General features: G+C 36.8%; 2 protein-coding genes across 3 annotated transcripts in view; both read left to right on the top strand.

Annotated features, from left to right (window-relative positions):
- The window catches only part of PRORP (protein only RNase P catalytic subunit), a 147,010-nt gene that overhangs the window by 81,933 nt on the left and 48,920 nt on the right, over positions 1-16,157 (top strand). The gene's annotated exons all lie outside the window — the stretch shown is intronic.
- Positions 12,159-13,355, top strand: DPRX (divergent-paired related homeobox). The gene is given in 3 exon segments (XM_087817477.1): positions 12,159-12,767; positions 12,770-12,877; positions 13,026-13,355. Coding segments are annotated over 3 exon segments (339 nt in total). The 5' UTR covers positions 12,159-12,634; the 3' UTR covers positions 13,124-13,355.

The raw sequence follows: 16,157 nt of genomic DNA on the forward strand, positions 1-16,157 counted from the left end.
GCTGATTTGTAGAAGATACCAATTTTACTAGAGGTATCTCATGTAATCTGCACAACTACATGTGGCGTAGGTACTATTATTATTTCTATTTTACAGTGAGAAAACTAATGTCTAGAAAGATTAAGTTAGCTTTTCAAACTAGGTAGTTTATTACACAGCCTGCTCATACCTCTCTACTGTATTGCCATCATGATTTGGATCTTTTTAAGAATACATTTTGAAAATAAAGATATCAGTTACACAGTCTAATGGGAAGCTTAAGCTTATGGGGTGATAGAAAGTAAGAATAAGTTACAGGAAATAGAAAATAGAAAAGCTGGCTTCCTGTTCACTTCTAACACCAGATGTGTGGGTTTTCCACACATCAAGCAATTCTCTGCAACTCCAGCTGGGATCCTACAATTGAATTTAATCCTGACACTAACTGGAGTTAGTGTAGACCCCATAAGTTAAGGGCTCAGTCCCATAAGACTTCTCATCCCTCTCAGACACCAGTTTCAATTCCCAGGCTTCTAACTGACCAGCTATAAATTGGAGGTTCCCATGACCCCACCTTGAATTCCATCCTTTGTAGAATGGCTTACAGAACTCAGGGAAAAACTTACTGTTAATGGTTTATTATATAATAAAGGACATGACAAAGGATACAAATGAAGAAATACATAGACTGAGGTCTAAAGGGTTCTCAAGTGCGGGAGCTTCTGCACCTGTGGGATTTGGGTGTGCCACCCTGCTAGCACACTGAATGTGTTAGCCAACCCAGAAGCTCTCTGAATCCCATACTTTTAGGATTTTTATGGAGGCTTTATCATATAGGTGTGATCCATCATTACGTCAGTTCCCAGCCCCTCTTTCCTTCCAGGGTGGTGGGTGGGGCTGAAATTTCCAAGCTTCTAATCATGATTTGGTCTTTCTGGTGAGCAGCCCTCATCCTGAAGCTATCCAGGAACCCACCAAGAGTCACCTCCTTAGAACAGAAAATGCTCCTATCACCCAGGAAATTCCAAGGAATTTAGGAGCTCTGTCAGGAACTGGGGTCAAAAACCAAATATTAAAACAAAAGATGCCCCCAGAGCCCTTAGCACTTAGGAAATGTCAAGGGTTATAGAAGCTCTGTGCCAGGAGCCGGGGCAAAGACCAATGTATATACTTTCTATTATTCCACAAGTAGTAAAGGACATTGAGACAGTAAAGTGGGGAGGATGGAAATAGGGTCGAATCTGGACGGGGAGAAGCTGAGTGGTCAAATGGGAGAAGATCCAGATGAGGGTTCGGAGCTGACTATATAAGAGGAAAGGAGTTAGTGATAGTGTAAAGTATCTGAGATGGTGAAAAGCGGGAGGGTCCAAAGCATAGAAGGACAAATCTGCCAAACAGGAGGTCTGGAGGAAAGAAGAATACAAGGTATGCAGATATTTTCCGAAAGAGGATATATTATTTGGCTGTAGGACTCTTCTTTACAGAGCATTTGGAGGCCATATTAGTTCTTCACAATACACTTGGGGAAATACTGCCTTCAAGCACAGCTATCTTCTGAACATTCTGAGTCATCAGTTATTATTCACTTGTTACATGAGAAGCCATAACAGATATTCAAAATAAATTTTTTTCCTTTTAGAATAAATTTGAAGTAATTTTAGATAGTAAAATATTCTTTGTATTTTCTTAAGATTAGTCTACAAGAGCAGGGAAATTATATGTTAACATAGATTTAAACTTTATTCAATTTTGCTTGATCTTGCCATTAATAACATCCAGATTTTAGTATACGGGTGTTCTGTTGATAGAATTGGTCATTTTGTTATTGTGTTGAGGCAAAAAAACAACAAAAAACCTGCCTTGAAAATCAAGGACATCCTGAGGTTTTTTTATTGAATTGGTTCATTAAATTCTGCACTATTAAATATGTATACCTAAGCTTTGTATTTTATAAATGGTATCTGTTATCTCCTTTAATCTGGCAACCACAAAAAGCTTCCTGCAGAGAAGGAGTTTATATTTTTAGGTAATATTTTGCTTACTTATCTTGCTTTTAAATTTTTAGATTTTTTTCTTCCACTTTAAACCTCTGTTAAAGGTGATACTCATGCACATGTCATGTTACTGGAAAGTAATGTTAGAAGAAATTTGTGAAAGAAATGAGGAAAAAAATTTCTGCTGCTGAAAAAGAAATGGGTCAATGAGACCACAAGATCTAACGTTTAACTTTGTGTGCTCAAATCGAAGGCATATGTCAAGACTCCTGCCTCCCTAATCAAGTTACCTCTTAAGAATACTGTTCACTTTTTAAAATATATCACATTCTAATCACTTTATGATTTTAGTATATTTTTGAAATATATTGCTGTGGTACAAAGATACCAAATTTATTCAATCTGTTCCCACTTATTCCAACTACATTGATCAGAATGTCCTAATCATTTGGGCCTTCTTGTTTTGAGGCCCTGTGCCAAGTGTATCAGATGTACAAAGGTGAAAGAAGCATAGTCTGTACCCTCAAGAATTGTATTATCTCTTAGGGGAAATAAGAAAAAAGATAAACGTTTGAGATAAAAGACAGAAAATGATCAATATGAACTGCTAATTATACCAGTAACTGCACAGGAACTGCAAGTATCATTTCTTAGATTTCTTAGATTTTCCAATAGTTCAATTTGGTCTATCCAGTTGCTCAGAAATATTAAACATTTATGGCATTTCCAGTTTATTTATAATGGCCCCAGCATCTTTTATTATTCTTAGTTTAGCTAACATTTATTAATAATTTCACATGTGCCAGGAAATGTTCTGAGTACTTTACATATATTATCTCATTTATTCCTCACAAATCTTATAAGGTATTATTTTCATTTTACAGATGTAGAAACTGAGGGTTAGAGAAGTTAACTTTGCCAACTTGACATACATCTGCCCTATTAACTGAGAAAAGCAGCTTCAGAAGTGAAAGGAAAGCCATCAGTGGTGTTTGTTCACTGGTTTTAATTAGATATTGATATGATCTTGAAGTAGAAAATATTTACAGCCTAACAGTTCAAGCTTATATTATCACCATAGTTGTGCCTTTGTATATGCAGCTGCTTTAGTATGGCTAATTTATTCTTGCCCTTCAAGGCTCAGCTTGGGTATCCTCTCCAGGAAGCCTTTCCTAACCCCTGTCCCACCCCCCACCCCCCAGGCCCTCTTCTTTTGGGGCACTTGGCCCCCTCTGTGTGCTCTCTCAGCAGCCTGCTCTCATCTCTGTCATAGCACCACTGGTAACACAATTGCACTTGATAGCAAGGACTGTTCTTCATTTTAGAAATCTCAGTGTCCAGCAGTGTCTAGCATGTGGTAGGTATACAAAAATGTTGAATGAATGTTTGACTTGACTTGTATTTTTAGACTTGTGGAATATTTGGTGACTCTCTTTAGTCTGTGTTTTTACTCTGGAAGTTCCCACCCATAGCTGTGATCATGGTGCTTATGATGGACAATGTACCTTTTGAGTTTTCAATCTTTGTGGTGAATAAGGAGTGTTTTTCATATCCCTGAAGCCTGAGGTTATCAGATGGGGAGAGGAGTGAGGGAATGCTGTTAGTGAATTCCCTGAGTGGGGCAGAGGACATTGGCGTTATTCTTCCTTCTGTCTCCAGTGAGAAGGAGGCCAGGCTTCAGAGTCTATCAGTAGCAGCTCACTGTTTACTGGTTGCTACCTCTGACTTAAGTACTTGGCCAGGTCTACACTGTCCAGGCCCATGTTTATTTTATACAACTTTCTGTTTCACCAACCAGCATCAGGTTTAAACTTTTAACTCAAGGTGATAGTTCATTCTTAAGTGGTCACCCCTAACCTGAAACCGATGTCTTATTTTCCATCATAAGTCTATAGATTAGCAACACCAGGTTACTAGTCATACATCAGGTGGCAGGAGAACTGCACCACCCTCCCCCCCCCACACACACACACACACTGTTTATTGACTGGATGAAATTAGGTAAAACCATGAGTTCTGTGCCTCAGTTGTGTCTTTTTTTTGTTTTCCTAATATGTTTTTGATTTCAGAGAAAGGAAGGGAGAGGGAGAGGGAGAGGGAGAGATAGAAACATCAATGATGAGTCATTGATTGGCTGCCTCCTGCACGCCCCCTACTGGGGATTGAGCCCGAAACCCGGATATGTGCCCTGACTAGGAATTGAACTGTCATCTGGATGTTAGGTCGATGCTCAACTGCTGAGCCACACCGGCCAGGCTCAGTTATCTCCTTTATAAACTGAGAGTTCTAAGTCTTTATGTTCCTGAGATCATGGAATTAAACTGGATTGTTTCTCAGGGTTCATTCCATTTCCATTTTAATTTGCATGATATGTATGAGCAATTTATTAGTGTTCTAGTGCTCACCGAGAAGGTTGATTAGAAGCTTTCTCCTCTGTAGAGAGTGTACCTTTGCCATGTTTGTCATTTAACAGTGTTAAAGTTCTAACACATGAACTTACTGCATTCAGTGTGTTGATTTTTAACTCCTAAAATTTCATGATATTAGATTAATATCACATGAAGGCCTCTCTTTTTGAATTTTTTCTCTCAAGGTGGTTGTGTTTCAGTTATTTATTCTTTAGGGGTCAGAGCCTAATGTGCTAAACAAATGTATACTGTCAGGCCATTTACCTGAGGACAGCAGCGCCTTTTCGTCATGTGCATACATTTGTATCAATACATGAGATAAATGCTGAATGTTTTTACCTAGGCCCTTCAAAGTTCTTGAATATAAAAGAAAAGACTTTATTATTCTGCTTTATTGAAAGCCTTACTTCCTGAAGGCAAAAATCAGATAAAAATTAAGAACTATAGTAAAGAAAAAAAAAATCTTCTCCAGTATTACTATGAATACATTAGTAGTTCATTATCCTATTCTCCACCAACAAAGACACTGCAGACTACAACATTGTAACAGTGAGGATATCTGTAACAGGCCTCCCTCCACCTCAGTTCAAATTCTTACTCTACTATTCCATGCTGCTACAACATTCCTGTTTCTCTTTTTTTTCAAAATTTTATTACGGAAATTTAAAAAAATACAACAAAGTGTAAAGAATTTTACAGTGAAAATTTGCACACCCATTTCCTTGTTGTACCATTAACATTTTGCTATATAGTACTTGCCTCATCAGGTCTTTATTCTTCTATTTCTTCATTCATTAATTCATTTTTATGCATTTCAAAGTAGATTTCAGAAGTCTGTATCTATACATTTTCTGTTTTGATCAGTGTTTATATCTCTGCCAAAACTGACTGCAGTCAAGTGTGCAGACATGGCCACTTCTTTTAATTGACTCATGAAGGACTTAACCCCTATCACCAGCCTTAAAAGTACAGTACTGTCAGCCTATACAAAGTGGTTTTCACAGAGCAGAGCAGTTACATTCTAGATCAGCCCTGTACAATAGAAATATAATATTATTATAAATCTTCTTGTAACAACATTTAAAAAGTTAAAAGATAAGGTGAGCCTGGCCAGGCGTGGCTCAGCGGTTGAGCGTTGACCTGGGATCCAGGCAATCGGGGTTTGATTCCTGGTCGGGGTACATGCCTGGGTTGCAGGCTCGATCAATGACTCTCTCAGCATTGATGTTTCTATCTCTCTCTCCCTCTCCTTTCCTCTCTCTGAACTCAATAAAGATATATTAAAAAAAAAAAAAAAAAGGTGAAATAACCTTTATCCTTTAAAAACATATCCAATATGTTATGATTTCAACATGTAATATTTTAAAAATTATTAATGAAATATTTTACATTCTATATAAATAGTAACTTTCATAGAAATCCAGTACATCTCAGTCCTAATTAGTGCTCAATAGTAACATGTAGCTAATGGGTACTATACTGGGCAGTAGTTCTAGACCTTCAAACTTAAGGAGTACATTTCTCCTCCTAAGTTTCCAATGTCTGAATATACTGATTAAGTCAAATTTCCCAATGAATGCAAAAGAAGTAGTGGTATTCACAGCAAACTCTAATTATACATACCCTTCATGTTGAGGTCATTTGTATTCTTGGTTCCCTTGTCAGAAACTTTTTCCCCCTTTAATTATTTCTCTTGATTTCTTGGCATCTATAGGACTCAAAGTTGAATTACATTCCCTAGAGCAATACTGAGTGTATTTTATTACTTTCTGCCACCCTCCATCAGGCTTCACTCTCCACCAGTTTATCTTTTCCCATTTTTGCTAGAGTAAGATCTTTACATCTAATTATAAAAATAAATACATTCTAGTGTTAAAATATTAACGAACACAGAATTATAAAATTTGTTCTGTATCCTGATTGTGGTGTTGATTAAAACTTAGAATGGCGTGTGTGTGTGCACGTGTGTGCGTGCACACACAAACACAAGTGGAAAAAAGTTGATTAGGTGTTATGAATTAAAGTTTTTACTTTATTGACGAAAAGAAAGAGCTTTGGCTGAATATCTAGAAAAATGTTTCTATTTATAAAGTGTAAATTGTGTCTCTATTAATTATTTGTCAAAAGACATGTATATTCTTCCTTTCTCCACTATCAAATGTTTATTTAATTTTGGATCATGAAGATGATTCATCTCATTCTCTGTTTCATTTGGTATATTTTATCCAGAAAATACATGAAGAAAAGTCAAAAGTCATATAAAATATACCTGATTTCAGTTACATCTGGGTGATTTTTATTTTTGACTTTTAGCTTGTAGTTATACGTCTTGACTAGCCCAGGGAGAAGATGGACTTGAAAGTCAGCAGGAGTGGCAAGAATAGTTAGTATTCCAATAGTGGCAGAATTTTGTAGGAAGAATCTTATGTTGATAAATATCAATTATCTTGAAGATTAACACATGATTAGCTAGAAATATCTGCAATGTTGCCTAATTTAGTATTGGATTAAGGAATTAATTTGGATATCTGGAATACTAAGATATGACTGCTGAGCTTTTGGAAAAAAAAAAAAAAGAGAGAGAGAGCAAAATAGTTTACCTCCTCCAGTTTTCTTCAGTAAAGCAACTCACTGTAGGCTTCATGCCCACATCACAGTGCATCATAATAGACAATGATATATTTAGGATTGGCTTGGATGCCACAGTGGAACTGATGAACATTTTTCAATGAGTGTATAATACTGTAGAGATTATTTTTAAGGTTGTCATTAGGTACCCTTTTTATTGTATTCACACTTTGCAGTCACCTTGTTCATTTATTTGTTTTTGTTTACTAGCAGTACCCATCTCCCAAGAATCTAAGTCCCATGACAGCAGGGACCTTGCCTCTTTTATTCACAGCTATCTTCCCAGCACCTGAAACCATGGCTGGCAGATAACGGCTGCTCAGTAAATATTTGTCAAAAGAATGAGTTGTTTTATATTTACAGATTTATCAATAAATAGATATCAGCCAAGAATGAGTATTGTATCCCTGGTCCATCTGCTCAGTAAAATGTAAAGGCGATTAATGCTGACAGTGATAAAAGCCATACATTATTCTTTGCATATCAGTTGTTTAATGTCCATTTGTTTCTTCTTGACAGCCATCCTTCAAATAAGAGGAAAACATGGAATGTTCTTTCAAAGAATACTGAGATCTAGAAATAGAATGATAAAAGCTAAAATGGCAGTCCCTATATTATTTTATATTTTTGGGAAAGAGTGATGTACTATTACTTTTTTAATGAATAGCCATTTATAAACCAGCCAAAATAATGAAATTGTAGGACTTTTCTCCAGAATAATATCCCAGCACATTAGGTAAATTATGGTAACAGATTTTCTCAGAAGTCCCAAATTAATATTGACTCTATTCTCATTTTAAGATTTTGTTTTCTAGAATTAAACAGAATAATTATACTTTCTCATTTCCTGTTGCTTCTTTTTAGAGGGATGTATTATTAATAGACAAATTCGAGGTTTTGAGATTTTATAAATTCTCGTTCTGATTTGTATCAAGCAACAGGCAAGAATGGACATGTCTTTCTAAAATAATACTTTAAAATGGCTGGGTGCCTAGAGTGCCTTTTTGAATTAGGCCTTCAGACTTACTAAAAGTTGGAAGAATAGTTTGGGGGAGGGGTTTAATTCTTAAAATGTTTATTGAATAAAGACTGGGAAGATCAGAAAAAATAAGCTCTGGTTATGATCTGATGTGGGGGTCCGTTCCCAGTTTTGCTGCTGCCTCTCTTTATGATCTCAGGTGGTCTCTTCTTTTTGAACCCCAATTTCTTTATTTACAAAATGAGGAGACCAGGCTTCACAACCTTTAAAGACTCTTTCAATTCTAAAAATATAGTGAGTCCAACAGGCTCCTGTGAAAAACAGTGCATTTCTTCCAAAAGAGGGTGCTGTGGTATTTCTGAGTGCTTTAGCCTTTTCTTGAACAGCGGTGAAATCTTAGCTTAATTTTGTATCTTTAGACTCCCAACCTTTGAAAAATAGTGTCTGATTCTTTAAATTTGTTTAGATGATGTGACATAAACCAAATCTTGATATTATTGATACTTTTTAAAGCATTTAAAAATACATGCTTAGCCTGACCGGCGTGGCTCAGTGGTTAAGCATCTGCCTATGCTCCAGGAGACCACGGTTTGATTCCCGGTCAGGGCACATGCTGGGGTTTTGGGCTCCATCCCCAGTAGGGGGTGTGCAGGAGGCAGCTGATCAATGACTCATCATTGATGTTTCTATCTCTCTCTCCCCCCTCCCTTCCTCTCTCTGAAATCAATAAAGACATATTAAAAAAAAATACTGCTTAAAAAATAAAAATACATGTTTATTTTAGAAAATCTGGCAAATATAGTTTCAAAGGAAAAAATACACATAATCTTACTACTCAGTATTAACAGTATTTTGTTTGTATGCATTCTTTATAAAGTTAAGTATACTGTCCTTTGTTATATTTATTGCAAATATTTTCCCATTTTGCCTTTTAATGTTGTTTATGATCTTTGATATATAGAAGTTTTATGTGGTTTTTTCTTAAATTTTTTTTTATTGATGAGAGGAGAGAGAGAAAAACATCGATGTGAGAGAGACACACTGACCAGTTGCCTCCTGTATATGCCCCAGCCAGAGCTGGGGATCAAACCTGCAACCCAGATACACGCCCTTGTCCAGAAATTGAACCCACAATCCTTTGGTGCATGGAATTACGCTCTAACCGCTGAGCCACACTAGCCAGGGCAGAAGTTTTGAGTTTTTAAGTGGCCAGATCCATTATTTCTCTTTGCCTTTTTTATTTAGAAAATGCTGCCCCTTCCTAAATTCATTCCATCTTAGGAAATCAGATGAACCTTGGCCACCTCAGTCCAGAAAGCCAGGTTAAATAAACTTAATTTAGAGATAGATTATTATATTTAAAAAACTCATTTATTTAAAAAATATATAGCAGAACTGTTGCATTAGTCATAAAACAAATTTTTGAATATTTTACAATACTTACATCACAGATGTTCTCAGTCTATCTTAATCCCTTGGTGTTTTGTTTTTGTTTTTTTTAATTTTTTCACAAACCTCACCAAAATACCTTGCTATAATTTGCTTGACTTACTTAGTGTTAAAAGACCTTTCTATTTACATGCATGTAAAAAACACTATTTAGTGTCATAGTGTCAAGATGTGTTCCTTTGTTTTAGTTATGCTATCTTTCTTTTTAATTAACAACCAAAAAGGGTGTGAAATTGAAACATCGTTCTTTTTGGTTTTTCCCATTTTCTTTAAAAACTTATGAAGTACTCAGACTTTTAAGCCCATATGGTAAATCAATATCAAGTTAAGGGTAGAGTGAGATCAGCATATGGAGACATTTTTTCTACAAAGGGACATACAGCACTTTTGAAAGCTAGTGGCCTACATGTGACAGTGTTTAGACACTGAGAAGTTCAAAAGTGTTTGGTGGCCACTCAGTAGAGCATACTTGACTTTCTTACCTGCATTATTTGGCTTAGCTACCATTCCCAATGTGACCATGACATTTGGATGGAGTCCATCTCAGCTCTAACATTGAAGGGGATGCCAAAAAACTCAGTAATTAAGATAAATATTTTAATAGCACCCTACATGTTAGATACAGTTTCATGCTTTTGCTAGAGATAGGCTGGTACTGTGAACTTTATAATGTCACCAGTTAATTTATTGGTGAATTTCTGTATGCCTACTTGCTTGTATCACAATACATCTCTTCTCTGTTGCCTGGAGAGTAGAGGTGTCTCTTTCTGGAAACAGTTTCTAGAAACATTACAGAAAACTTTTTGAAGTGGTAACTTTCCACATGGACCCCTTCCCACACCCCCTACTAGGCAAGAAATGACTAGAAACAAAGATTCTTAGATGTAGAAGTTCTTACAAGTCTACTTGTATAAATTCCCCCTGTGTCATCTTAACATTGCCTCTTTTCTGTCTCCTGGCTTCTCCTTCTGTGTCTTTTAAGGTCATTGGATTGAGGACTCATCTCAGTAATCCAGAATGATCTCTTCTAGGAGATCCTTAACTTAACTTGATGACAAAAGACCCTTTCCCAAATAAGGTCACATTCACAGGTTCTAGGCATTAGGACATGGATATATCTTTTCGAGGTCCACTGTTTAACACCACACCCCAATCTCACTCTACTTTCTGCCAGGTTCACTTAGCAATACCCTGACAGGGAATTACAGGGTTTGTGGTCATGGTACATTCTTCATTCCATATGTTTACACATTGTTTATGGATAGCTCCAAAGGTTAAAAATTCTTCCTTACATTGAGCAAAGCCTGTCCTGGAATAATGTTTGGTGGTGGATTCTAAGTCTCTCCTGCAAAGCTATAGGGGATAAGAAAAACTAGTCCCATGATTCTCACGTTGAGGGAGAATAACACGTACTGCTTCTCTAATGTTCTGATACACTGTTTGGAGGTATGAGATCCTCTCCAGCATATGTACTACCATCACCACCCTAAAAAAAAAATCCCGGACTTAATGTATAGTTAATACCATTGTGAGCCAGTTGTGATGGATATGTAATAAATCCCCTCCAGGAGGGTTGGGAGTCAGCAAAAGATCGAAAAACAGCAATCTGAGCCTTCTTCCTCATGATGGCCATTCAGATAGATGAGGACAGCTGTTTATCTTTTCCCTGAGTCTGTTCTTTTCCAAATCAACACTTAATTTCAGCTATTGCCCTATGACATCGCTTCCATGCCATCCATTCAGCAAATATTTATTGAGGGCCTAATAGGTGCCAGGTACTCTGTTAGGTATTAGTGATGCAGGGATGAATATCCTAGAATCCATGTCACCTAAGATTGTAGTCTGGGACAGGATGTAAACAAATAAATTGCAAAACACTATGATCAGTATTTTGATAAGCTTAAGTGTAGGATGCTGAGGGAGCACAAAGGGGAACAACCTAAACCAGTAGTGAAGAAGTGATATCTAAACTGAGATCTCTAAATCAAGAATAAAGGAGGGAGGCAGGACAGATTTGTGTTCCAGGAAGAAAGGGCATCCACACTCACTTCCTGTTGTAGAGCCACGCCTCCCTTGGGGAAATCAAAGATGCCTCTAGATAGTTCCTCTTGTTGCTGGGTTGGGGTGAGGAGAACAAGGTGCTCATCTCAGCTGCAATGTTTAAGAGGCTGCCAAAAAACTCAGTAATTAAGATAAATATTTTAATGCAATATATTTTTTTAAATCACATTTAATACAAAAAATATATAATGAATAAAACATTAAACGATGTTTTGAAGAAAGACAGAATCAGTATTATTGATTTTCCCTTTTGCCTCAGGCACCAATATGGCTTGGCATGGCACTATTTATTGAGCCTGTTTTTAAATTTTGATATTTTTGTTCATTGTGGATTTTTTGCATTAATTTTGATTTTTAAAAATACTGCATTAATACTGTTTATCTTAAAAATGAAGTTTTTTGGTGCTTCTTTAAACTTTGTGCCTAAGGCAGGTGCCTTAGTCACCTCACCCTGGTCCCAGCCCTGTAGCTAAGACATACACACAAGATCCATGCTCAGCCAGTTGAGCTCTCCCTCTTCAGGCCTTGACTCTGGAAGATGTAAGACAAAGATGTGGTTGGAGACATTTCACAGCAACAACAGTGGAGGTCAATATCCTACCCTACCGTGAGGGGGGGGGGGGGGGGGAGAGAGAGAGTGTGTGTGTGTGTGTGTGTGTGTGTCTGCCTGCCACTCCTGTGGTTTGACTTTCATGCTGTCACTCTGGCCTCTCTTGGTCTTGCTCCATTTCTGAGCTGGTGTTCTAGTATTCAAGATCTGTATTTCCTTCCTTTTTGAAAATCACAATCATGTTTGTTTAGATAGACTTCCATTCTCCCTTCTTTAGTGATAACCAGTAATGGTTGCATGATTTTATATGTAAGTTTTATGGGTATATTAGGATGAAATTCATCCAAGCCTAGAAAAAACTTGTTTGAAGTAATTATTTTTTTCAGTCCCTTTCCTTGTCTTGCACTTCTTTTCTCATTCAGTCTTTTATCTTACATTTCCAACTTGAACATAATTTTGAACATTTAGTTGTCATTTCTTAATATTACACTAACTGCTCCAAACATTTAAAAAGGCTGTTTTGTTGTCCATAACTTAATAATAACTAGTCATTGGATCTGAATATGTGAACATCAGAGTTTCACGAATGGCAGACTCAGATGATCTTACTAAAGGCGGGCACCAGAAGCATCCATGGAAGTAATGAACAGTGTTCACCAAGAAACAACTGGAAGATTTAGAAACTTTTTTCAATAAGAACCCATGCCCAAACTCCATTCTTTGGAAGAAATGGCCTCAAAAATTGGCATATATTCAACAGTACTACAGATCTGGTTCAAGAACCTAAGCAAAACAAAACAAAAACCCCAAAAAACAAAATTCAAGCATAGTTAGGGGAAAAAACACCATGAAGCTCAAAAATAGCAATTACCTGAGGGAGAAGTCAAGATTAAATATGGACATACTACCAAGATCCACAGACGGGGCCAGCTCTGTCTCCTGGATTCCTATAGATCATCTGGTCCTCTCAGTCTAAGTATGTCCTGATTTTAAGGTCCTCTCAGGCCACTCTGTTGGCCATAAAATAGCCTATTTTGGGTACTGCCAAGACCATAACATATACTGCCTATTCTAGGCTGAGGTTCTACTTCTTTGACCTCTTCACTCCTAGGTAGAACTTAACCAGCAATTCTAACCTGCAAGAGAGAGGGGGAGGAGAGGGGAAGGTCCTGTGGGTAGGAAAAAAATATTTACCTCATTCTGGACATTAACTTCCTGATAGCATCATAGTGTGTTTTTGCCACTCCCTGCATTTATCCTTTAATAAATGCATCTCTACCTATTGTATTTTCTTTAATTGCTTCCCTTTTTCCCTCATTAGAGTCAATAATATTATCATTTTATTTTTAAAGCCTAACCTTTCATATCTCTTCGGCTGCACTTCCTGTTAGAGTTTCTGGCTTGGAGTTACCCCCATCCTATCTCTGAACACTTTGAAATTTACTCTTGTAGGGTCTAGAGGCCTCCCATGTGAAAGGGTTCCTTTTCTTGCCTTTATAAAGACCAAGTTAGCAAGCACTGTCACTTCTTTTAAAGCTCTTGTCACTCCTGCATCACCTACAGTTTCCTTCTTCTCAGTCATTATAGTCCTGAATAATAGTTCTCTTTGTTGTTTCCTCTACTTTCTGAGAAATTGTCAATATGGTATCAATTTATCAGGTGCTCTACTTTTACCAGAATGAAACCCTCCCCGATGCTGGGAGAGGTGACGTTTCCCGTTACTGCTGTATATTGTGTCTATATCGCTTTTGTAATCTGTATTAGGAAAGCATCACTGTGCATCAACCACAGCAGTATTATTAAAATAGAATATACCTTTCCAGTGTCATGAGTCTCAGTGACACTTGCCTTCTTGGGTTAACCTTTCAAGTTTACTTTTCTTCTTATTCGTGTTATAGAGACTATTACTAGGAGTGAGGCCATTAGCTTGATTTTTATTGATAAGTTATTGGAAGGCTCTACTCTATCATTCTTTAGGTATCACAGCAGCACCTCTATGTGGGAGCTCTTCTTGATTTTACATAATCTTATTGAGGGAAGTGATAAGAGAAGTGATATATATCCTCTTTTCCCCTCTCATTTCTGTAGGGACATGGCAAATTTGGTGGAAATGAACACGTAAGGACTCTGAGCAAGAAACATACTATTCCCCATATAACTATCTTTTAACTAGCGTTATAGAGGAATAGTTAGCAGTCATGGCGAGAGGAGAGAGAAAATAAAGTCAAAGCAGGGCTTCAAAAATTAAAAAAAATTTTAAGTTCTACCTAGTGTCATCATAATAGATACATCTGAAGGCTTTATTAATCATGGGGGCCAAACTTTTTCTTATATCAGATGAACATCTAAACTATTGAGGACAGATTTTATTTAGCAAACATTCATACAGCACTTACTATGGGATATATGTCCTAATAAATTATTAAGTTATTTCATCCTTATAACAAATCCTCCTATGAGGTAGAAACTAATATTAGTTCCCATTTTACATATAAGGAAACTGAGGCTTAGAGAGGTTAAATAACATTCCTAAGGTCACAGCTAGTAAGTGAGAGAGCTGGAATTTGAATTCAAGAAATCCGGCTTGAGTCTATACCCTGAACACTACATAATGCAGCCTCTCCAATTGATTTTCTTCCTGAAGTTCCAGTGCAAAAAAACATTACAGCCTATACCAGAAAGTACCTAATGAGCAGGAAACATTAGTTAAAAAAAAAAAACTAAGTACTTTTCAGACATGTAGCACATTGACCTTCGTAGTTTTAACTTTCCCACTTTCCCAAAAGCTGCATAATTACAATAATACTTCCTGCATTATTTATTGTCTGCTTGGTTCTCCCACCTATTTCTAAACTTTGAAATTACATGGTTTGTATCTAGCTCTTGTTTGTGTATTTTTTTAAAAAAAGATATCTTTATTGATTTCAGGAAAGGAAGGGAGAGGGAGAAAGAGAGATAGAAACATCAGTGATGAGAGAGTGGTCATTGATCTGCTGCCTCCTGCCTGCCCCCAACTGGGGATCGAGCCCACAACCTGGGCATGTGCCCTGACTGGGAATCGAACCGCAATCTCCTGGATCCTGGGTCGATGCTCAACCACTGAGCCATGCCCGGCCAGGCTGTGTATTTTTTATCACAAGGTGCTTTCATTGGTTATGCTATGTTGTGTGATTGTGAGAAGTTTATTGATTGTATCCAGGGTCAGACTAATAATGTCCTTTCACCTATTTCTCTTTTAGCTTGATTATAATTCTTGCCTGCTAATTATTTCTAGCTATCCATGTTGACATCTAATCTTCTCTTCCATATAGATTTTGCTAGTATCAGAAATTAATTCTTTTCCATGTCTCTGCATAGATTTTCTGTGCTTCTTTTCTAAATATATTAATCTTTTTTTTTTTTTAAATCCTCACTTAAGGACATGCTTATTGATTTTAGAGAGAGGGGGAAGGAGAGGAGGGTGGAGAAAAACATCAGTGTGAGAGAGAAATATTAATTCATTGCACTCCCATACATCCCCAACCAGGGATCGAACCCACAAACAACTGAGCCACATTGGCCAGGGCAAAATGTATTAATCTTAATTGTTTTAATAGAAATTCTGTTGTAGTTAATTTTTTATAGTATAATATACTACATATGTAAACTTACTGGGGACTCTGAATAAATCTTTGGAGGGCTTGAATACTTTGTTGGTAGAGCATTTTTATACTATAGTGGAGGGAGCGCCAAGAAACTAAAAGAATAAACATAAAGCTAAGGATTCTATTTAATATCTGCCTTTCCTCTCAACATGTGATATGTTTTAAAATTTGTTTATGCTTTCCTTTTTGGTAATTGTGACTTCTCCCTGGCAACAGTACAACCTGGCTAACATATAAATTAAAGTAACGAATACTAAAGAGCTTAAGAAGTTTAGCTCCGTCTAAGTCATATGCCTCTAACCTAGCCAGAGCTCTAATGAGCTGTAACATTAAGTTGTCACTAGATTGCTGCTGACTCAATGACACTAATTATTATGCTAATAAAAACCATGACCTTATGTATGTATATTTTACTGTCACCATAAATTCTAGCTTTCCTTGTACAAGAAATATTTAACAAAGACC

The sequence above is a fragment of the Miniopterus natalensis genome, chromosome 1 (genome assembly GCF_054644295.1).
Source record: "Miniopterus natalensis isolate mMinNat1 chromosome 1, mMinNat1.hap1, whole genome shotgun sequence".
Taxonomy (NCBI): domain Eukaryota; kingdom Metazoa; phylum Chordata; class Mammalia; order Chiroptera; family Miniopteridae; genus Miniopterus; species Miniopterus natalensis.